This window comes from Prunus persica, chromosome G3 (genome assembly GCF_000346465.2).
Source record: "Prunus persica cultivar Lovell chromosome G3, Prunus_persica_NCBIv2, whole genome shotgun sequence".
NCBI classification, from domain to species: Eukaryota; Viridiplantae; Streptophyta; class Magnoliopsida; order Rosales; family Rosaceae; genus Prunus; species Prunus persica.
Window position 1 is genome coordinate 4,495,936 of NC_034011.1, and position 24,061 is coordinate 4,519,996.

Here is a 24,061-nt window from a genome sequence, read left to right on the forward strand (position 1 = left end):
GAAAAGTATATATGAAAAGAAAAAAAGCCTACATAAAAACAACATCTTGTACTATTTATGTTATCTCCTATGTTGATATCATCCTAGTGATTGGAAAAATTATAGAATGATATCGTAGTACCACGTTAGCTAATGATACTCTCATTCAAGATTTGTCATGTGTCAATTTTTAATTAAAAAAATATATATATATTTTTCTACAGCTGGATTTAAAACTCAATTTTCACATTCAAAATAAAACTAAACCATAGAGAAATAAAAAAGACAAAAAAGGACAGAAAAGACGCCAAAAACACCCACCCAACCCAACCCAACCCAACCCCTTACCCTGTTGCCTCTCTCTCTCTCTCTCTCTCTCTCTCTCTCTCTCTCTCTCTAAAACTGAAAGGTCTCTTAAACCCATGGAAGCACATGCAACATATCTTAAGCATTGAAATTCAATTATCATTAACACCCACTTCTTCCCTCAAACTTTTACAGATTTGATAACAATCTGAAAATTAGTAGTCAACAAATGAGTGAGACCTTCAAAAAGGATAAATATAACCGGGTCTTCGAGTAGGCATCGAAGGGGGAGCGGCGACCAAGAGGGGCAAGGCGAGGTAGGAGACTGGGTCGGGGGGGCGGTTCTATCTTTTTTATAATTTTTTATTTTTATTTCAAAGGTTATAATTGGGTTTTACGTCCAGCTGTAAAATAAAGTTCTAATTATTTTAAAAAATGACACATGGTAAATTTTAAATGGAAGTATCACTGGCTGATGTGATGATACGATATCATTCTATTATTTATCGAGCGAGTGGTGGCTACAAAACACCAAGAGATTTGAATTAACCAGCCCATCGATATCCATATATGGATTAATTATAAGATTTTGACACCACCAGATTTTTTATTTTATTTTGTTCATAATTTGCTCGAAATAATAACACAAGAACAAGTACATATGTATCATGTATGTATGTATATATACAGAGAGCTCTGCTGAGGAATTCCTCAAATAACTGTAGGTACTGGCAGACCCATTTTTTTTTTTTTTAATGAATGTGCAATTTTAAAAGGCTAAAAACTTTATTTATTTTTATTTTATTTTTTAAAAAAAAAAGCAAGAAGGAAAGCACGGGTGCTTCTTTTTATGTGCTAATTAAGTCATGTTCTTTCATTATAAAAATAATTTACCGAGGAAAGAAAAGAAAAAGTGTGTTTGCGTTTGAGAAAAGCAGCTGAATTGCCGTCTTGAGAAAGAATTCCAGGATTGGAAACTATCTTCACCCGGCCACCTCCCCCCCTAGCTTCCTTGCGGCTGGTTATTAAAAGCCCTCTATCATTTTTTAAGTAGCCTATACATCAGAGCCTGTTAAAACCCACGAATTGCATTATTATTATTATTATTTTTTATACCCCTGATCCAAAATGACGTCGTTTTGGCAAGATTTTTTTTATTATATTTATTTATTTTTAAAAGACTCGCTGATCATAGAAACAGTCCAGCGTCTTCAAGCCTTAGTTGAGGCAATTTGTTGAACACCTAGAGCGCACCACAAAACCTCAGCAAAGGGGCAATATGCAGGGCCTCCTTGCTCCTTAATAAGTATGCCAGTGCTTGTAGGGCCGACTCAACATAGTATTTCACAAATTCAAACAATCTATTTTGTAGAGATTCATTTAAAGATCATCTCTATAAAAAATCACTTGAATCCGATATCATTTGACCTTTCAATTAAATTATTGAAATTTAAGTACTTTCTTGAAGTACCGTGTTCATTGATTTTGTTGGTCTCAATTAGATGCCTTAATGATTTTCAATTTGTCTGATTTTTGTAAGGATGATCTATGAATGAAGATGATTTGGATTATTGAAAAAAATTTCGTAAGATACCCTAAATAACGTCCCTCAAATAATTATTTGAGGAATCCCTCAATAGAAAGGGACTGCATACATGTATATTAAAAGCGACTGTCTATTGGAAACAATTTTATAGTTTCTACACGTGAAGAAGAATTATGCACTAATGAAATCAATCGTCCATATATATATATATATATATCATATTTGGTATTGCTTTTTTCATTTTTTATATATTATATATATAAAATTCCAACCTAAACAAACGGATGCACGTATTCTATTTTCTTGAAAATAGATAGTAAGAAACACTAACTAACTCTTAATTTTATGATATTTTTATTTTTAATAATGGACTGTGAACGATGTCTCAAGTTTGAATAACTTTTTTAAATAATTAAAAAAGGAAAAACAAAAGAAGAAAATAAGATTACAGAAAAATAATTTGACGTGAGTCAAATTACTAAACATGTGTTTGGCTCTAGTTAGGGTTTGGTACATGAGAATAAAAAAGAAAGACCAATGAGCATTACTTTTTAAATTTAATATCGAATTCTTCTTCACGTGGTAAAAAGTTTGAAACTAGAGAAATTGTTTCTTAGTAGGCAGCCCTGCCCTTTTTTAAATGGTTTTAATTTTCGAAGCAAGTTTGAAGACATCACTCCACTAAGCAGACTTGCACTTTTAAGTGATATATGGTCATGAAAGATAATAATAAGTATGAATTGGTCCAAATGTTCTTCTCTAAGCTTTGATTCCTACACAAGTTTTTGAAATTGACAAGTGGTTGTAATTTGTTGTGGACGGGACATGCCAACTAATTATAGCAATTGGGCATATAGAAATATGAAAACTCATTTGATACATAATTTATTAAAAAGATAATATTGTGGTTGATCAAAGCTGCAAATGTCGTATTTGATGCCAATTTACAATTGGGCTGAAACCATGAAATTGGCCGATTCAAACTACAACTACCAATTTGGTTTAGTTTTAACTAAAAAAAGTTAAACGGTTTTAAAAATCAAATTAGATCGTATATCATTTGGTTTAGTTCAGTTTTTAGTTTTTGTTAATCGATCTAAATCAAATCGGACTATGTAATTGTATATTTATTTATTTTTATTTTTATTTTACATGTATAGTACTCTAATTAGATAATAACCGCATATGAATGTTGAATTTGAAGTCTGATGAACGTTTGGAGTTATTGATATTTAAATGGTAGCTATACTAGTTATCGAAATTTAAAATTTTATTGCATTTAAGTTTTAGGATAGTTTGATACTCTAGAAAATGAAAAAAGTATGTAGCAAGTTGTAAATTTTTTTTGTTGTAATTGGGCTAACAATATTGAAAAAATGCAAATGGAAGGAGAATTGAACTTAGGCCCAAACCAGCCAAACCAAATCGAATCAAATTGTCTTAAATTAATTTGGTTTGATTTGGTTTAATTGTCTCTATGATTTTTGTCAAAATCGAACCAAACTAAATTATTATATTGTAATTGATTCGACCATAATTTAGAGTAAAACTGATCCAATCCGATTCATACCGCCCCTACATGCATGCATGTATAAAGAAGAAGCAAATGGTTTTCACAATTTTTTTTATTTTTTATAAAAAGAAGCAGCAAAATGACCAGCTGAAGCTTAACAAAAGGCCCAAAAACGGAAAAAGTGGATTTGGTCTTGGCCGAGTATATCAGGCCAGCCGAAGGACTTGTTGCTCGCCCACGAGCCTCATTTAGAACCTGCCCTCCTACTTGTTATATAAGAAAAATCAAGCCTTGCCACCCCCCAAAAAAAATAAAAAATCAAGCCTTGTTAAGTTGTAATCTATGTTACTATGTTCTACTTTTTATAAAATTTATAAACATATAATCTCTGTCTTTTTGCCTTTCTTTATGCTGTTATCCTTATGCAAAGACATTTAATGTAGTTTTTTTTTTTAAAAGCTCATTTTATATCATTAAATGGGGTCCGACCTCCACTCCTAATCTTCATGTTCACTCTGTTTATTTGGTTGAAAAAGGAAGAAGAAGGATACGTAGTTTGTTAGCATTTATCCTCAAGTTGGGTGTTTTATTCGTGCCTAATGTTGCCAAGAACTCCTTCTATCCGTTGTTCACTTTGTGTCGATACTCATTATTTGCGACGATTACCTATAATCATTAAGAAATGTGAAATCAAATATCGTAATTGGCTTCAATATTATTACATGACTATGATGAGAGGACCGCATACATGACTATTACAAACATGTTTTGGAATAAGATTAACTAATTAAGATCATCGACAAATATGTTTTTCAGTGATGACTCGTACTATATTCGTATGAAATAATTTAAATTTGTATATTTCAATGAAGTGAGCTTAAGAACAAAAAAAATTGTTTGTGAGTTTGTTCACCTAATGTTTACATAAAATGACCAAACTAAATTAAAATCTCATATTCCAAAGCATAGCAACCCAGATTTTCCTCATAACTGCTTAATTGGAAATTGGAAGCATTCAAAATGGTCAACATGAGTTGCCTATCTACCTGCATAGTAGTTGGCCATATACTCGCACCAATAATTATATAAACTGCGTCCTCCCCAGGATGATTTGGTGAGCATCCCTCAATAAACCCTACCTTTTTATTTATTTTATTTTATAGTATATTAATTTTTTTTTTCCATATAAATGATTTATGCTAATTCATTGTACACGAAATGTTATGCGCTTTCCTCGGACAATAATTTTTCATCGTTCGAACGTTAATCTGAATCACTTATCTTAAAATACAAATTTTAAATTGATAATCAAATAACATAGCATAATAATAGATGTCTTTGTTTTTCTTTCTTCTTATTTTGTTTTTGTCTAATCAAAATAGTCGGCCATTTGTTTGAAGGGCCATAGAAATGCTACCAGCTATATCGAAAAGGAATATTGAATAAGAGTGCTCTCCACGTCCTTTGTTTGAGAGATGACAGATATTGTCCCATGATGACCATGCAGTGCAGGCTCTTCTCTAAAATCTCCTTAAACCCTTTAAAAATAGTAACATAAGATTTTCATGGGGGAAAAAAATACACTTCCGGTGGATTTAGTTGATCCCAATAATTAGGCCTACTAATGAGGAGACTTTGGGGGAGTGGGTTTGTTGTATGACACATCATGAGAGGATCACCAACTTCATTTTCCTTAAATCTGGCTCATCTTCTTTACATTCACTAATAACCTTCTCACTTTAGTTCAATAATCCAAAAACAAAATTAGTAGGTAAATTGCTATTTTTTTCCGAAGAAGAAAAACCCAATTACATGCAACAAAAAGAACCTAAAAATTAACGAAAATTAAATTCATCATCACACGCACGATAAGAATTCGACTATAATTAACTTTTTTCGTTCCTGTATTTGAACAAAAAAGTAAAAATAAATCCTTCTCAAGATGGCACATTTTTCATTCAACAAAACAAAATGAGCTCAAAATATTCATATTTCATGGTCTTTGTAGATAGTAATTTGAAATTTTATTAAATTAATACTTTTCAATGCCCTAAATAGTACCCAAAAAAATAGTATTAAAATTCATGGACGAAAACGATGACGTTTTGTGGTGTGAGCCAACGGGATATATATAAAGCACAGAAGCCGAGAGAGCGAAAACATAACGGAAAAACTAAAAATCAAATTGTTAGCGAAGCTTAAAGCTTCTTCTTTTATGATTAAGCTTCCGATTCGCAGAATGACCGAATTTGAGAGTATCGGAGCGTATCGTATCGGACTGGATGAGTCGTATCGGTCTCTGCCATCGGTTTACTTGGCCTTCTTGTCCATCTGGTTCGTCTCGGCCTGCTCTTGGACCATCAACACCTATAAGAACCGCCATCTCCAGGTCGCTTTTTCCTTCATTTCCACTTTTTTTTTTTTTTTTGAAATTTTAATCCAAATTTGATTTCTGGGTTGTTTATCTCGTAATGTTGAGGATGTTAACGTATAATTTGGGTTGCAAGAGAAAAATCTGAAAAGATTTTGGGCTGTGCTCTGTCTGGTTTAAAGAATTCACATTTCAATTTTTTGTTTTGTTTTTCACATTGTATATGAAAGCCATTAAATTTATCTCAATGCCTCAGTTTCTAGGCAACCAAACAATGGGTGCTTCTCTTTTTCTATTGGGTAACTGGTTTAAATGTTTAATATCTTTGTTCTGGTCGATTACTGGGAAATTTTTGTATATAATTAAGAGCAAACGGTGAATATATATATATATAGCTATTTGATTGGATTCAAGTTATTTGCTTGGCCTACATTTCTGGACATGGACAACCATACAGAGTGGCAAATTTAAATCTCATAAATAGTGTGCTCAAGTGTGTGTTAATACTCTACTTGGTTGATTCATTTTCTTTTGTTGGGCTGGCTTTGATGCAATTACTTATTTTCTATAATTGTTGTGCTTTGTTTTGTGGTTAAACTAGAGCAGACGAATAATTTGCAGTGGACGCTTGCATCTGTTCCATTAATTAAAGCCTTGCAACTTACGTTGTCGTTCCTCTTCTGGTATGTTCTTATTATCTTTGGGAAATAGAATATAGTTCTATTCAATGCGCAAAAAGAAAAAAGAATGCATGTTCAGAAAGTAATTATTTTGTTTATTTTAAGAAGAACCCTTATCCATTTAGCGGGGATTGGAACAATCAATTGAAGGACTTAACAATTCATCTGTTTTGAAGCCAATATATTTTTCCTCATCAATTAAAAAGCAAAAACAAAAAAGATTTGCTGGTAGTCCAGAGATCTCTGTTGAGGGGAGAATTTTCGATGCCCAAATTAATGAGGCCAATAATTTAGAGAGCCCTATAGGAAATTGTGTGCATTATATGACAAGGCTATCTTTCGCATGTGTATCTCTGTGGACGTAAGCACATCAGAGCCTTCTTTGTAATGATTTTTCTACTGTTGTTTCCTCCGTCACACTTACCAAATTTTGAAGTGTCACTTTTGCAGGTATTCATGCTTTCATCTTCAAATATGCTCTCTATGGATGTCATTTGGAGTGTATGTAACAGGAGTGATTTTTCAGACAGCTTCTTTTGTGTCTTTTTTACTCATCGCTCATGGTTACTGCATCATGTGCGAGCGTCTTTCAGTAACTGAGCGGCGCACTACTGCTTCCCTTGGCTGTGTCTTTTACTTGACTCTTGTTGGATACAGAGCTTCTGTACCTTATTTCTCGGTGAGTTTCTTTGACAAACTAATGCATTACACTGGTAAATGCAGGAATTAATACCTCTCTTTTATGTTTCCAATTGTTTACCATCGTGTACTAATTTTTTGCAATGTCATGATTCAGGTGCTATTGCTGCTTAACTATTTCATTTCATTCTACGTGATATTCCACCACATATCCCAGAATCTGTTAGTGTTGCGTGAACAATTAAGTTTTATAGATAATGAGGATGTTCATGCAATGCATGATGCAGTCTATACGAAGTACATCATGTTCAAGTATGTGTTCAATTTCGACATGCATACTGCTGTTTTATGTTCTGGTTCTAAGATATGCTGACCTTTAATCACAATTTGAATCGCATATGCTGTATAAATGTGCAATACAGAAAATTCCAAGGTGCAATGCAGATAGTAGCCATGGCAGAGACTGTGGTATGATATCTTGACCTTAGTGATAATAATTACATACACGGTTAGAAATACATACAGACAATAGATGAGACAAGTAACACTTTGATTCTCAGATATACATTAACATGGATGACTCATCAGAAAATTATTGGATTCGCTTGCTAGTCCGAGAATGGGCCCAGTTCTGCATCTTTGTTTACATAGGGTATGTTTACCTTTCGGTGAATGTTCGTTTCATAGGAAGAATGTAGTTCGGGATTTCTTTTGAATTCACTATCAAATAGCTAGGTTCAGCATGCAAGAAGGGTTTGCTCACATTCCCGCTCTTTGATGTGGTCATCTCCTGCAGGTGGACTTTTAGGTCAAGGGACTTGGCACCGCGATTCTCTGTTATGCCAACTTTAAAATCTAAAGGAGAACTAGTGGTGCCTCCAATTTATAGCATTGTAAGTTATTTTCAAACTTTTTATCCGCTGAGAACATTAAAGTAGAAGATTTTGTGTCAAACATTTGCATACTGCTTTTCTAAAGAGTATGGCATGCTTTGATACCTATGATTCAAAATTAGAATCCAATAAGGAAGGAAGCAAGTAATGAAGAAGTTGAAATAGAATTCCATAATTTATTCCTCTTCTCTTTCTGACAATCCCAAGTCATGGCACTGCAGGAAATGGACGCAGAAACTTTCAGAGATTTCACGAAGCATGAATGGCACATTGGAGTGGTAAGCAATAGGAACATGAACTAGTGTGCACTTTTCTACTCTCTCTGTAGTCATATATGTCAGAGTGTTTCATAATCAACTCACTGTGGACTTCTTATTCATGGAACTAATTTTGCATCACTGATGTTGGCTGGTTCTTACAAGGGCCTCAGTTTTGTGGGAACCTGAATTTTTTCATCTCCTCGCAGTTTCGTTTGAACGTATACTTTCTGCATTAAATAAGTGTTATTGATTGATTAAATCATTTAATGAAAAAAGTGTTTGAACCTTTGCAGCCAACTACACCTTCCTGTGATGAAAGCTCCATGGATTCTGTCTTGGTAATAATTCAGCATCCACATGCATATAGGCCAACCGCAGCCGGAAAATCTTGTCAAAGCCGAGGGCAGCCAGTGTAGCACTTCAAAAATTCAACTACCGATGTCAAAACCGCTTCACTTCACATGCATGCATGGAGCAAAGCAAAGTAACTGATACAGTAGTTCAAACATCTTCCTGTGGCTAGCTTAGCTACTTTGTTCATGAGACAAGCCAACAGCACATTTTCCTCAAGTTTCTAGTCCAATGCAATTCCCGTGTAGAGAAGTCTGATTGCAAGGGCTTGTTAGTTGTGAAATGTTCATTCACAAGGCAGCAGCCCATCTATACTTGTAAATAAATACAACCAACGAATCAAATTGTACAAATCGGCCAAAAGTTAGAAAATGAATTGTATCTTCTTTTCCCCTTTATTAAAGTCTATTGATTTGCCATTGGTATCCTTCCCTCCAAGTTTTGTTTTTGGTTGTTTTTTACGTTTTTGTTTTTAGTACAAGCAAATATTTATTGAATGTCAGGGGGTTTCGAAATTCTACTTGCATGAATGGGGGTGGAAGAGCTCAACCAACTTAGCTATACCCCACTAGCTCGCTCCACATTTTGTTATTTGTAATTCTCACTTCAAGGTATTGCTCTTTGCACGCTACTCATCTTAATTTTCAAAAGTGGAAATTGAGGGACGTATTCAGATTTTGAAAAATAAAAGTATTACTCCTTAAAATGTAACTTGAATTATTCACGATATTCTGTTTCTTCTCCTTGAACAGCATGTAGCTAATCAATTAGCTAATATAGATCATACTCGTCCACATCCTTGTATCAAGTTTAACAAGTTTCCTTATCCGATTGTATGCCGTTTAAATGTTAACCTTTTCAATTTTCAGCTTTGTAAATTATTTTGTATTTAAAAAATAATAATTTTTATTTATTTATAGGTATTTATAGATAGTGTTGCCATTTCATTCCTCAGTCTCTCCAATAAATCGACCAAAAAGAGAGGGAAAAGAAGAAGTCCCTCAAATAAACGACAGTCAGAAGTTTCCAAAACGACTCGTTCTTTTTGGTTTTAGCTTTAGGAACGGCAAGAAACGACTTGCCGTTCTCTTTCTGTACCTTCGATCCTCCTGCGGCTCCGTTAAATCTCTCTCGCAGATTCACGCAGAGCAGAGAGACCAAAGAGAGAGGGAGGAGGAGGAGACTGGTGAATTGGGTGTGGCTTTAAATAAATATGATTCAAAACCCATCTTGAATTGCTTGACATCTCTTTGCGACGCAACCGGAAATACTGAAGTTCCTCAGCCTTAGCTTTCACAATGAGTGCAGGTACTCTCTCTCTCTCTCTCTCTCTCTCTCTCTCTCTCTCTCTCTATATATATATATATATATATATTCATTAGAGTCAGTAAAATAGTTCCAGGAACTCCACCTTTTTTGGTTTAATTGGATTTTGGAAGGAATATAGTAAAAAGGTTCCTCTGGTATGTATTGGCTATTCTTAGACTAAGGAATGAAAGATAATGAAATATCCTGGTAGCTGGAAGATATGATTTTTAATGGAAATTTGTTGGAACTTTTGTGAATGCAAAATGGGTACTTGCCTCTTTAATGGTTTATTTGGAACTTTATGTGTTTCCTGATTGCCCTTTTGGGTTATGCAAAAAATTTAGGGCCATATCTTGTATTTTTATATTGGATTCCAGCCTTCAATGATGCTGGTGAAGAAACTCATGTTAGTTACTTTCAGGGACTATTATCTTCTGATACAAACTTCTTCCATTCTTTTGGTGGGTCTGAACCTCAGCTGCTTGTTGCCTAAAACTGAAAAAGAGGCATGTTACCCAACTGAAATTTTGTTACTTTGTTAGCATTTTAGGTATAAAGTTGTTTAGAGGACCTCCAAAAACTGAATATAAAGATTTAGAAGTGTTCGAGTGACAATAAAATAGTGGTGGAGGAGTGGAGTGTATCCCTAAAAGACTCATAACGCTACTAGTTATTGTCCCATGATTTGATAGCTGTGGCCCTTGCATTGCCTATGATAAAAGACCTGGTAAGCCTTGTGAATACGGTTCTCTTGCTATGTTAGAATCTACGTTTAGCCTACATGATCTTGAGTGTTATTTGTATACGAAGATGAAAAATCTGGATCAGACCGAACCACGAAATTGGCACTTTCATCCTTGTAGGAGTGCATATCTCTCGTTTTTGTTTAAAAGTGTTATTATTTCTTGTAGGTGGTGCCTTTGGTGGTAATAGGGGACTGAGCCCGGTTCCTCCAGAGAAAGGTGTCTTCCCTTTGGATCATATGCATTTGTGTGACCTGGTAATGTTACGTGATCCATTAATGAACATTATCATGTTTTTAAATTTTGTTTCCTCTGTAGAAGAAACAAGCTTTTGAAAAGTTTTATATGTTGGAGTGGGTTAGCTGTGACAATTTCGATTATTTGGGTTTTGTTTTTGTTTTTTTTGAAGGGCTTAGTTTCTTGGATTTGTTTCAGGACAAAAAAGAATACCTCAGTTGTCTCAAAACTTCGGGCCACCAATCTGAAAAATGTAGGCTCTTCTCGAAAAAGTACCTGGAGTGCCGCATGGAAAAGTGAGTTTTTGGTGTTTATAAAACACATTGTGCTAGTGGACTTGTATAAATATAAGGTGTGCTAAGATTGTGACATTCTTCTGGCAATTATTCAAAAATTAAAACAATTAACAACTGTACAGTCTTGAAAGCTTATAATATATAGACAGGTAAGATTCACACAGATACTGTTGGGCGAAAGTAGTTTAAAGTACTAACTTCCTTTGACTGGTTTCAATGCTTGTGTTCTTTCTGTTAGACATTTTATTTGCTTGTACGGAACTCCGTCTACTTACGGTCTGCAGAAGAGCTCGTTATGTCTTCTCCCCCGTTTCTGGTGTTAGGTTTGTGTCGAAATGCTGTTATGGGTTTGCTCATGAATGCAAATCCACGCCATCCAAGATGAAATTGAGTCATCTCAAACAATAAAAGAATTTGTATTTTGAGTAACCATAAATTTGAATCCTGCATATTTAGTTCTCCAAATTCATTAAAACTCTTTGCGGAGCTCTATATATGATGAAGGTCTTCAATAAAGCATTAGGAAAGCAATTTTCTGGTAATTTTGGATTCGCAGAAATATTAGAAATTTTTCACTTATCCTTTTCTTTCATTTATGTCATAGATACTGAATCCTCATTTCTCAGATTATTTTTTTCTTTATGACAAGGGTTTGTTGTGAATACATACCAATGACCTTTGATATGCTTCTTGCAGGAACTTGATGGCCAAACAAGACATGTCAGAACTTGGGTTTGTTAAGGAAAGTAACTTGGAGGCTTCTGGAGAGAAGGTTACTGAGAGGATTGGTAATTGAGGTAGATGATTAGTTGGAAGACCACAGTAGTTGGGAAAGCTTTACTGAAAGGGCTGGCTGAATGTTCATCTGTTTGGGACTTTCCCCACTGAGTGTTGTCATTGAATTATTTGTAAAGGAATCTAAAATTTAGTGTTTCTTTCAAAAATGTCAATGATTTATTTGTATTAGACTTATACTTATAGAAGCCAATAAAACTAATTTTTTAAGTTGAATTAAGTTTCAATTTTAAATAATGTAGATTTTAAATGGGAGCTTAGCAAGTTGAAAGATGATGTTCTTTTTCTTAAGCTTCAAATTTTAAATTTCATGGTGGAAGGATTATTTGTAAGAAACTCCCATTGATAAGATTAGTGAGCTTCTGCAGAACCTCTCTGAATCTGAAGCAGCTGACCGAAAAAAGAAAAAACACCAAATGGAACAGAACAGACAATAAACTCTTGGGTATACTGCCAAAATGCCCCCTGAACTTGTACCTAATTATCAATTTACCCCCTGACCTTTTTTTTCAAAACATTAAGGACTCAAACTAAATTTTATTCTCAATTTCCCCCTTGCCGTCCAAATTCTCAACATTTCATCCAATGTTCAGTTAAATAATTAAAAAATAATTTTTTTTGGGAAAAAAATTTAAAAAAAAAAAGAGGAAAAAAAAAAAAAGAAGAAAAAAAACCTCCCCGCAGCCATCAACTTTCTTCCCCACCATCGCCATCACACCTCTCCTCACTACAACCAGCCAGGAAGAATGAAATCGGAATTTGCATAAAAGAGATCGGCAAGGCTAAATTTTTTAATCCTCCTCTCTCTTTTCCCAACCCCTAGCAGTCACAACCAGCCTCACCTCAATCTCTTTACCCAACCTCTCAAATTCAAACGGCCATTGGAGCTTCATGAAGCATGATAATTCCCATAAGCCACTGGTGTGGCTTTGTGCCAAGCAGAAACATGGAGCAGAGTAGAGAAAAAGAAGCACAAAATTGCAAATGGCAAACCTCATTAAATTCAGCCATGGGAGAACGAGATCGAAATTTGCAAAAAAGAAAACCCTATCCCTACCCACAAACCCAAACCCATTCGCGCCCTTTCCCCCATGATTTTCCCCCATAGCCTTAAAGGTCCAGACCTCTTCACCTCACAAGTTCATTGCCCCTTCATCCAAAATCTTGATCCCAAATTGCACAACTCATCAATGGATTCAAGATCTAAAAATAAAAAATAAAAAATTGGGGCTGTTTGGAGGGTGGGGGGCTGATGGGTTTGGTCGCATAAAAAGAGAGAGAGAGAGAGAGAGAGAGAGAGAGAGAGAGAGAGAGAGGGCAGAGAGATCGATCGAGAGGGAATCGTAGGGAGAGAGGGAAGAAGAGATTTAGTTGCACACACACACAGAGAGAGAGAGAAGAAAGGGTGGGTGGGTCCCACTCCTCTGTTTATTAAAATTATTTTTTAATTTTATATGTCATACTATTTTATTTTACAGTATTTAATTATGTTTTACATATGAAATTACCAATTTGCCCTCATTTTTAACGGCAAATTGAATGAAATGTTGATGATTTAGACGGCAGGGGTAACATTGAGAATAAAATTTAATTCGAGCCCTTAATTTACTAAAAAAAAAAGTCAAGGGGTAAATTGATATTTATGTACAAGTTCAGGGGGCAATTCGGCAGTATACCCTAAACTCTTCATCATGCTCATGCATTAAATTGGGTCTCAATGTTTTCACACAAGAAATATTTTCACCCGAATTATAAACAACAGTCCAAAAACTGCAAAAACAGAACGGCAGGCGGGAGATAACCTCTAGGACAGAGAAAACATAAATTATTCATTGGAGCTTCTGCACTCTCTCTCTCTCGCTGCCCCTCGATGGCCACGCTGAAAGCCTCTCCTTTTATTACTGACATTACATGGCTAACTTTTGCTTCCCTTTTCTCTGTTTGGGTTTTCCATGGCTCTCCATTTGTCTCCGCTAAAACCTCACCTCTTTTACCATTCGTAAGTTATCTCTTTATCTCTGTCTCTGCACCCAGATGCACAGTACATATTTGGACCCTATCAGTTAAAATGGTATTTTTCATGCTTTATCTTAGTGGGTTTTTATTGTTTTTAAAATTATGTTATCTGGGTCCAATTGGAAATTTGGTTATGAGGGTTGTTGATGACTCATAATTTCGACTAGTTGTATGTCAGCTTCTGTTAGTTGAATTGTTATCTAGATCTGTATGAAAATGGGGTTATGATTTTTCTTTTCTTACTTACTTCAAGTTGCTTTTGAATTGAAAAAAAAAAAAATTGGCTCAATGAAAAAGAGTGGTTGTTCAGTATTGGTCCACTGAAACTTAAGATAATCTATATGAGTAAACAACCGTATTCCCTGGCTCTATCAAGCCTTTTTGTTTTTGTTCTTCACATTTGTCTTTCTGAAGAAAAGATTTTTGCCATTTGACTTGACTCAGTTATATCTTGAGGAATTGATTTTCTGATTGCTACTTTTAAGGAGCAAAATCGTCTGAGTGACTCCAATAGTAATTTTTTTGTTGCAATAAATATCTGAAAGAAAGGATTCTGATTTGGTTTTCCTGTTTGGCTATTTATCAAAAACCATATTCTATAAAGTTTAGATAAGTTTCGTTTTAATTTCAGTTCTTTTCATATGTCGAATACAAGAGAAATCAGAGAAAAAGAAGACTAAATGCCATAAACTAAGTAGTAGCATTTAGTTTATCGTGAAACTACTTGAATGATAAATTTGACAGCACCTTCTCTTTTTGGGACAGAAGATCTATAAGATCAGAAAACAGACAAAAGACACTACCTAATGTGCATCATCCTTCAAGGTGCAGTACAAAGGAACAAGGAAACTATGGCTTTTCAAAGAAGAATCACTTAGTTGGCTTATTGGTTAGATGCTACAATTCATCAAGGTGGTATTCATCTTGGACGTCATCATCGACAGCTTGTACAGCTTATTCTGGTCAAACAAGCTGTGACAATGGTTCCCCAGTGGCTAAAACTCATTATCATGAAATCGAATTTAATCGGGTCAATTGCCTTGAATGGGTATTGCATGAATCTGCAAGGAGCTTCTCCCTTGCGGTTAAGTCACTTGAATTGCCAGGAAGTGGTCAAGAGCTTGCAATGGCATGGTCTGGGAAGGATGTACATGAATGGCATAAACGGATTTCTTATCAGGTATAACATATATTTTGTTCACCGCACAGTATGTAATGAACATCTTATAATGCCTATAGAACAAATTGTTTTCACTATTGAATTGTGTTAACATCATTGGTGTCTCAAATATGATGTAAATACTTGAGATGTATGGTTTACATGTTTCTGCATATCTTTTTATTTTATTTTGGTCACTGAGTTGAGCAAGCTTTATGATAAAATTTCTTAAGTTGACATGAAATCCTTGTTATGTTACTAGTTGGTATTAATGAAATTCTGAAATTGACTACCATGGCTGTGCAGGTCGCAGTTTATGCTTTGTTAAAAACAGCAATTGAAGTAGAAATTTTGCTTTCCAGTGAACGTCATTACAGTGACTCTTCGCCAGTTAGTGATATGTATGTATGTTTTTTGTAAAAATCTTAACAATGTTAGATTGACTTTGGTCGTGGTGGTTATATGCCTTAACTGACAAATTTTAACTTATCTTTAGCGGTCAACTCTAACAATCAACAGCTTAAGCCTGCTTCTACCTTTACTTGATATTTAACTTTAAACTTTTGTAAACCTTAAGAGCTTAATTTTGAATGTTTATACTTTTCTTAATATGTCTATTTTCTGCTGAGTATTACTTTGCCCTTTTCCACCTTGCATGCAAATATTGATGATATAAGTGTCCAGAAAGACTGTTCTTTTGTTCCTTTATCTGTTTCAGCTTGACCCCAAAGATTGATGTGGTTGGTGAATACATCGAGAGTCAATTAAACACAAGGCACTCAGAATTAGTAGAATGGTTTAGAGTGGTGGAACTACCACGTATTGCAGGATTCTTCATTCCCTTGTTGAGGAAGTGGTCTATGGAATATGCAGGAAGGTTTGCTCAAATAATTTTGTGCTTCTAGCCTAATATTTGTAACATCTTGTGTTATCATTTTCTTCAACAATCAACATCTGTGTTTTAATATATGATTTGAATCCTGTGCATTTTATGCATATGCAGTGATTTAACCTGTTATTCTGGAATTACGTATATAGCCTAAACAAAGAAATCTTCAGTGGTGTTGCAGGGATGGTTGTGGCTATAGGCTGCTGTGCAGCAGTGACTAAATTGGGATATGGCCGGGTTAAGTGCCCTTTTTTTGCGTTTTCAATTGAGGATGTAATGGTAGAGCTCATGGATCTCTCACACAGCCTTGTGTCAGTGGAAAGATTACATAACTTAGCTACCGAGGCAGGATTTGAAATGGATTTCTTGTCCCATTTTGGTAGAAAAGTTCTGCTGAGCAACAAAAGTGAAGAGGTAGAATTTTGGATTGGGTTGGCTCATGAAAAACTCTCAACAGCATTCCATAAAGAAAGTGTGATCCCAGGCAAGGAGAATTTTCATGACAAGGTCAACTTTATGATTCATTAAATTATCTTTCTCAGATTCTAGAGTCAGAGGCATTAATCAATTGTTAATTTGGCTGTGTTTATTTTTATATGTTTAGAATCTTCAGCTCATGTCTCAAACATCTAATTATTGCTCTTATTTATAAAGTTTTAACAGGTTGAAGCAGATACTTTGGCTACTTTAGGACTTTTTGCATATCTTGGGAGAAGGACTAGATTATTCTTGTCAAGAATGGGCATAAAGGATCTTGATGAGCTGGTTCAGGACTTCCTTAGGTAAACGACTTCACATTAAATGATTTAATCCAAAAGTACTGAGAACATAAGAGGTTGAATGGTTTGCCTGCAGCTACTTGGAGTGTGGTAGCCTTTTCATACGCCCAGAGTTTTCTTCCATAGCAGTGTATCAACACTTCATGGAGGTTCGTCTCTATTATGCTTCTGTTGCAAGTGTAAAATGCAAATCATGCTAATCTGAAAATTTATCATTACAGGTGGTGACTGATGAAATTGGATGGCTTGATTTTTACGCTGCATGCCCTCCGAAAAGAAGTCAAGAGAGACGAAAAAGCAAACTGCATGCCATCCAGGCAGAGAAAGAGATTGCTCTATCTGCTGTGTTTACTGTATGCTATGATGTTTTCTCCGGATTTGCACACTTCAGTCGTTCAACTCAACAATCCTTAGACACTGATTTGCTAGACTTCTTGCTCCACAGGTAAAACATTCCCATCTTTCATTGTTTAGGTTTGTTTTAAATCTTTTCTATTTCCTACAGGCCAATCAGTTTTTAAGATAGGAATATCATTAACCTTTTTCAGTCAGAGCTTGCTAACTATATGTTTGGAAGACTACTGGGCTGCTTATGATAAATCAAGGTACTATTTCTCTGGTGGATTGTTGCACTTTAATTCTCTGCTACTGAATCAGCACTACCACGGAGGAAGGAGATAAATGTGCTTGTTTGGATTTTTATTTTTATTTGTTCAAGCAGTGAGTTGTTAAAGAGTACAGAAACTGGTGCTCGTCGCACAACATCATTTGTAGGATCTATTGTTGCAACCAAGTTATCTGTAACAATGGAAGCACAACAAGAGCCAAGTACCTTGACAACATCAGAAGATTATCAAAATTATAAGCCTCAACACAGGCTTAAACTGAGAAAGGTATTGCCTTTAGAAAAAAATTCATTATAATAAACAAATAAAATACAAATGTTAAAAATGAAAGAGCTTCACATATAACCTTAATGTTACCAGAGGCTTTTTTATTAGTCCTGGAGAATGAAATGAATCATAAAAGAAAGTTCCGTGGTCTCTACCTGGTTTGTAGATGCTATAGTCTAATTGTTGCTTATACTGTTGTGACCGTTTTTTTCCTTTAATGAAAGGATCCCTCCTCACCAGGGACGGAAACCATAAACTCTGTGGAGGAGGGCAGTGCCACAAAATCAAGACATCTTCATCGAAATTTAGTTAAGAAGTATAGCAACAAGTTGGTATCGACAAGCTCTGTAAGGCCAATAATCTCCTGCTTCTTGGATATGTGTGAAGCAATATGTATGTATGTATGTTATGGTGGATGTTAATACTGTATATTGAATTGTTTTGAAGGATGTATGGATGGGGACTCAGTTGCTTTTCATAGACATCATGACTGCCGTGGAGCTACTCCTGAAACAATTGCGTGGCGACAAGGTTACGAGGAGGGAAAGAAGCAAGCTAAAAAGAACGCTGAATGACATAACTTCACTCATTCCAGTTACAATTCTAATGCTACTTCCTGTAAGTACTAATTTGACACTCTTCTTTCCTAAGGTTGCCTTGTATTTTATTGACTGATATGAAGTAGTTAGTTTTGAATGACCTTTATGCATGATTTAGAATTGCCAAAAAAAAAAAACACTAATTGATTGCGACCATAAATTCACCATATTTTATATGGTGAGAATACATATTTATCTAGTGAAAGGTTCAAACTGTATAGTTGATTTATTTATTTTCCTAATGACGGCTGCTCTTTATTTAATCGTGGGAGCTGTAAGAGCCAAATGATATTGAAGCTCTGCTTAACGTAAAAGTTCCGTATTTAAGAAGATTAAGAGACTCAAAATTTTTGTATTCTGTTCATCTTTCGCATCTAAGTGCAATCATGTTATAAATAATGAACTGCATATTTTGATTCTTGATATATGTGCGTTCTCTACAGTTTCATTTAGCAAAGTTGTATTTCGAGCTACCATGTGCCCTGTAACTATGTTCATATACTTACAACCGTGCTTCATTATATTTGCACACAAGAATTTGATTACAAACATAATCAGATTTTATCCAAGCAACTAAAAAGCCAATCATACAAAAGTTTATTTTCTTCCTTTTTGTGCAAGGTATCTGCTGTAGGTCATGCTGCCATGCTAGCAGCAATCAAGAAGTACATACCAGGCTTGGTAACTTACATTACCTTACCATTTTTCTCTTTAAAAAAAAAAAAAAAAATTCTTTCGGTAATTTACAATTGCGTTTCCCATAATGTCTCTTTTTTGGCTAATCATTCATTCATTTACTGCATCTAGATCCCTTCTCCATATTCTTCTGAGCGGCTGGATGTTGTGAAACAACTAGAGAGAATCAAGAAGATGGAGGTTAGGACGCGGAGCAACCTTGAAGATCCATCCTCTAGAATAACATAAGTAATTGCTTGTGCTGCACTCTTCACCCTGACTCAGAACAAACTGATTATGTTATTAGTAGTGTTTGTAAATAGTCAAATGAACAATGTGTCTTTATTTTTTTGGGGGTCAGAAAAATGAATAAATATGTTTAATGTGACGCATTCATGCCTGTCGACCAGGTGTGGATCAATTGGTCAACACAAAAATTTTGGAGTACAAATTGATTTTTTGAACAACAAAACAACAAAAGAAAAGAAAAGAAAGAAATGAAGGGTTAAGCCTGTTTATGTCCAGAGCATAAGCAAAGTTATACGAACCTAAAATTTTGTTACCTGTTAAATCTAACTCACCCAATGGCTATATCTTTCTAATTTGAGTCATTCCAACAAATGCAAGACATAACAATAATAGGCAACAATGTAATGTTTTGTTTATTTGTTTTTGTATAATCAAATTGCACGTACCACAAGCATTTCTCTAGGAGAGGAGACAAAAAAAAATCTATAAATGAAAAATAAAATAGAAAAAAATAGGGGGGCAAAAAGGCACTCTACAAATTCATTACAAGAAGAGGGAGGGCTGCAATCTTCCATTACATAATTATAAAACTAGCAAAGCTAACTACACAACATTCACTCTCTTCAACCTCGAACACGAAAAACGAGCACAAATATGTTTACTCTTTTCATCCGAGTTCCTAGCTTATTTGGTCTTTACCACCTTGCATTGGATTATCATGGAAATATCTCAGCAATATATGCAAATGTTCCTTTTTTCACAACAAAATATTTGATCTTCTTTGTTCAAAGGGATTGACCTGCTTCGAAATCATCATCAGAGTACAATGTGGTCCCTAGTGTTGAAGCACAATATCAAAGGCTTAAACTACCCTCTTTGGATCACGAGCTGCAGCAATATGATCCTACAAAACAATCCAAAAGAAAAAGGACTCAATAACGAAAGATAAACAAATGAAAAAGACAGAGAAATTCTTCTTGCTCGGTTTTTCTTGACATCTCATCCGTCATCCATGCAGGTTTTATTTTTCTTTTATTCTTTTGAGAAGTATACATGCAGTTATTTATTGTATCAGCCTTCCAATATACAATCCATGCTTTCTATAAGGTGAACAGTTCATATAACATAACTCCAAAATCTGTAGCCATGCAACATCATGATATAGGAAATATAATCACAGAAACTGCATTCAGACATCCAGTTTCAGAAATCAAACTTACTGAAATAAAATCAAACGCTTTGGTATCCTCTTTCTTCGCACTGTTCGGAATTGAAGTAGGAGCTGGATTTGGATGATTTGCTTGAAATATATCAGGTAGTGCTGAAGCATATCCTCCATTTGTTCCAGCAACTTGACTGAAATTCATATTTTGAGCATTGAGGTTCCCAAGGTGTTGAAAGCTAGACATTGTTGCTAAGAGTTGCTGCTGAGCAAGGAGACTTCCCATGGCACCATAATTTATTGGCTGAGAAGTAAAGGCTGGATTGAACATAATTCCAGGAGTTACATTGTAAGGCGTAGTACCTGGAGGAAACACTGCATTATCATTCGTCCGTGCTGTTTGAGAATTAAGAATGCCATTCCAAGCATCGCTGGAGGCCTGATGGCTGGGATGACTACTTGAATCTGATAAAAGAGTTTCAGATAGTTGTCCAGAAGAGGTTCCTTTCTGCTCCATCTTAGAGACATTCTTATCAATGGATAAACCAGCCATTAAATTGTTAAAATCATTTTTATGATCTTGCACCTGCGGAAGTTCAGAATTGGGCCCGAAAATGTCAAACATTTCAGCTGCACTTTTCTTTTCTGCCAAGGCGGTCTCATGAGCATCTCGTTTATTATCAACAGTAAGCCCAGAGAAGAGATCATCTGCTTGTTCTGTACTGTCATTAGTGTGAAATGAAACATCTGCAAAAGGGTCATCCTCATTTTTCAGTTCACTGGTGCTTATGACATTCCCTGCGCCCTCTCCAAATAAATCATCAATTAGTGGGGGTGGTGGTGCTGTTAAGTTTGTGATGACTTGATCACTTAGGTTGTCAGTTGTGGCATCTGTCCCGTGGTAATCATCTACATCACCAGTGTCTATCAGGTCAGGCATCTGAACAGAACTAGCAGCCTGAGCCTTCACAAGCTGTTCTGAATTACTGGCCACACTGCCTATTTGTTCTCCACCCAAGAGGCTTAAAACCTACTCATTAAAAGAACATTGTTCATTTAACTGCATGATCTAATGCATCTTCTCAAGGAAAAATAAACACAAATACACATAAATAAATAAATAAACAAATATATATATGTATATATCCAAGCTGTAAAATTACAAATAACTTTCCAAGAACTTGCACATTTCTCATATCATCGAGCACATTCCTCAAGCAATATATATTCAGAATATGTTATAAGAATAAGAATAATTAAATCTGGAAAAGTCACAATGGGCAAGTACAAATTCCCCACTACATGCAGAGTGAAGTGAAATTACATCAAACATGATAAAATTATCAAAGAATATATTACCGTTTATTCATGAAATTTTTTAAAAAATATTAAGACAACATACCATTTACTTTCGTTATTTCTCTTTTAATTCTTTGTTCAATATGAAATATTCAAGGCAGCTCAACCATTAAACAATGCCCACTTCTTTTATCACCACAAAAAGTAAAAATCCTTTGAGCCTATGGCAAAGTATTGGTGTTCCCAAGTTCTAGTTATATTTACAATCAATTCTACATTTGAGCTGCAGTGACCGCCTAGAATGACGGGAGGAGTTGAAGTGATGATTAAGCAAACAGATTATACATAAAACTATTTTTTGGTCTATCTATCACTAATATACATTATTTTGAGAAATCGGAATATGGAAGATATATATTTATGAGGAACTAAATGAATACCTTGTTAGCCTTTTCCCTCAAAGAAGCCTGAGGAGAGTCGGAGCATCTGACTACAAGATCTTTGTTGTCAATAAAATATGATTCTACAATTGAAAAATGCTCATCATCCTTTCTCCTCAAAATTGACTCAAGAACACAAATCGCTTTCATGCGTACCTAACAAACACAAAATCACATTCAAAAAAGGTTTGTAAAAATAAATAGATCTATAAGTACAGCAAAAAACCCATCCACTTTTCTGAACAATTGTAAGTCAACAATTCAATCTTATTTCAGGGATAATAAAATCAAATATGGACAATTTGTGTGTCTTTAATAAAACTGTTGTGCATGAAAAAAAGAAAATCACAAATAGATAAAATTCAGAAGTCACTATAAGAATCTTCAATTATTTGGCAATTTTGTGCATGCAAGCATGTGGAAGAATTATGGCCCAATACATAAGTAAAAAGAGCATGCCTGCCACAATGGAGATTGGAGCTTTGTATCGAGGGCATGACTTAAAGCTATGGCATCCAACTTTTTCGCCTCAATAAGGAAAATCTGAATGGCATCCCGAGTGGGTTGTAAACGTACACCACCTGGAGTCACAATGGTCTCCAACAACCTCTCCTCCCGGGTCTTACTTTCTCTGTAGTTTGAGCTAGAATCTCCATTGGTTACTTCAGTCTTGGTTAACCTATCCTCATTCCAGGGTCCACTAGCCACATTCTTTGAAGACCCAAAACTACTTTGAGTCTCATTGCGATATTGAGCAGGTTCATATCGATCTGTCGGCTCACTTTCAATTGTCAACGATCTATGAAGATTTGGACTCTTGTAGTTTCCATTTTCATTATTTTTAAATGAGTGATTTTGGGTGAAACTACTAAGTCCCTGCTTGATAGATGCACTTCCAATACCAACTACCTCACTAAGAAAAGATTTCTTTTCTTCTGATGACATTTCAAAGTTTGTATTCCCAAAACCTTGTATTCGTCTGTTAAGATCATCGGCTGGTGCTGCATTACTTTCCTCTGAAAATATAGCAGCAATAGCCTCTTGAGCAGTGTCCCGCACAGCCTTATTAAGGGCATCTCCTTTCAAAGGATCCGGCTGTCCCTTATAGTGAAATAACTGGCGCACTGCCACTGAATTTCGTTGCATTTCCCTCCTGAACTCCACACCAGACTTTCCCACAGAATATTTTATTAACCTCAGAGCCTGCAGAAAATTTGAGCATAATGGTGAAAATTTGCAAGAAACCTGACATTCATCAAGTCTATTATCCATCACAGCAGACAGAAGCTCTTGGAATTTCCCAATACCCATCAAACCCAGAAAATTCCTTTCTTTTACCCATACAATCTCATAACCAGAGGAGAAAATTACCAGACATTCCATTAAACTAGCACAAAACCTCAGAATAAAACATAATACTATAGAATAAAAAATCTGATTCGCCAAAAGGAGAAGGATTTTGATACCTTCTGTTTAACAATTGGACTTTTATTCTCCAGACGCTTGAACACAAACTCAGAAACCTCCTTGACAATACTGACATGTGAGGATCTCAAAAGCTGACAAATCTCTTCCAATTTGTAAACCGGCGCGACCTTGTCTTCGTCCGAAGTGGCCGCATCGATCATTCGAGACCTCCAGTACGACTCCACAGCTCTTCGACTCGAATCCATAGCCCCCAAGTCCTCCAATTTAGCTCCAAACGGATCTGATCCAACAGAATCCCAATGAAAGCCCTGTAGGGTCTGCCCTCGGATCGACGATACACTCGAAATTGGATCGGAGCCGTGGTGAAACCCAAATTCCGGGTCAGATGTGCATGAATTGGATCGGATTGAGGCGGCGGAGTGATGGATTATTTCGATTTGCGTTGAGAAATCGAAGAATTGGATTTGATTTGGAACAGAATCAGGGTTTTACAGAAAAAGAGAGAGGGGGGGGGGGGGGGGGGGGGGGGGGGGGGGTTTTTTTAGAAGAAAGGAAA

The 24,061-nt window shown here is 35.5% G+C and overlaps 4 protein-coding genes across 7 annotated transcripts; 3 read left to right on the forward strand and 1 right to left on the reverse strand.

Annotated features, from left to right (window-relative positions):
• On the forward strand, window positions 5,505–8,963 carry LOC18782635. Its single transcript, XM_007215563.2, has 9 exons — window positions 5,505–5,733; window positions 6,322–6,398; window positions 6,846–7,074; window positions 7,192–7,346; window positions 7,457–7,502; window positions 7,595–7,686; window positions 7,831–7,927; window positions 8,149–8,205; window positions 8,481–8,963. The coding sequence occupies exons 1-9, from the start codon at window positions 5,560–5,562 to the stop codon at window positions 8,601–8,603; spliced, it is 1,050 nt and encodes a 349-aa protein (XP_007215625.1). The 5' UTR covers window positions 5,505–5,559; the 3' UTR covers window positions 8,604–8,963.
• LOC18782302 (cytochrome c oxidase assembly protein cox19, mitochondrial) lies at window positions 9,633–12,133 on the forward strand. Its single transcript, XM_007215118.2, has 4 exons — window positions 9,633–9,846; window positions 10,758–10,846; window positions 11,025–11,122; window positions 11,819–12,133. Exons 1-4 carry the CDS (start codon window positions 9,837–9,839, stop codon window positions 11,916–11,918), a joined length of 297 nt encoding a protein of 98 aa, XP_007215180.1. The 5' UTR covers window positions 9,633–9,836; the 3' UTR covers window positions 11,919–12,133.
• On the forward strand, window positions 13,625–19,766 carry LOC18781895. Of its 4 annotated transcripts, XM_020559364.1 has the most exons (14): window positions 13,627–13,916; window positions 14,699–15,113; window positions 15,399–15,493; window positions 15,811–15,969; window positions 16,152–16,488; window positions 16,645–16,763; window positions 16,837–16,909; window positions 16,982–17,205; window positions 17,309–17,365; window positions 17,482–17,653; window positions 17,878–18,000; window positions 18,101–18,271; window positions 18,874–18,933; window positions 19,060–19,766. In XM_020559364.1, the coding sequence occupies exons 1-14, from the start codon at window positions 13,870–13,872 to the stop codon at window positions 19,174–19,176; spliced, it is 2,169 nt and encodes a 722-aa protein (XP_020414953.1). In that variant the 5' UTR covers window positions 13,627–13,869; the 3' UTR covers window positions 19,177–19,766. The 4 variants fall into 4 exon arrangements, with proteins under 4 accessions (XP_020414951.1, XP_020414952.1, XP_020414953.1 ...); XM_020559362.1 differs by having other exon boundaries at window positions 13,625–13,916; window positions 18,874–19,152; XM_020559363.1 differs by having other exon boundaries at window positions 13,625–13,916; window positions 14,702–15,113; window positions 18,874–19,152.
• Window positions 19,582–24,035, reverse strand: LOC18783023 (VHS domain-containing protein At3g16270). Its single transcript, XM_007216947.2, has 5 exons — window positions 23,544–24,035; window positions 22,537–23,280; window positions 22,078–22,233; window positions 20,397–21,368; window positions 19,582–20,080 (listed from the first exon to the last, which is right to left on the reverse strand). The coding sequence occupies exons 1-5, from the start codon at window positions 23,748–23,750 to the stop codon at window positions 20,039–20,041; spliced, it is 2,121 nt and encodes a 706-aa protein (XP_007217009.1). The 5' UTR covers window positions 23,751–24,035; the 3' UTR covers window positions 19,582–20,038.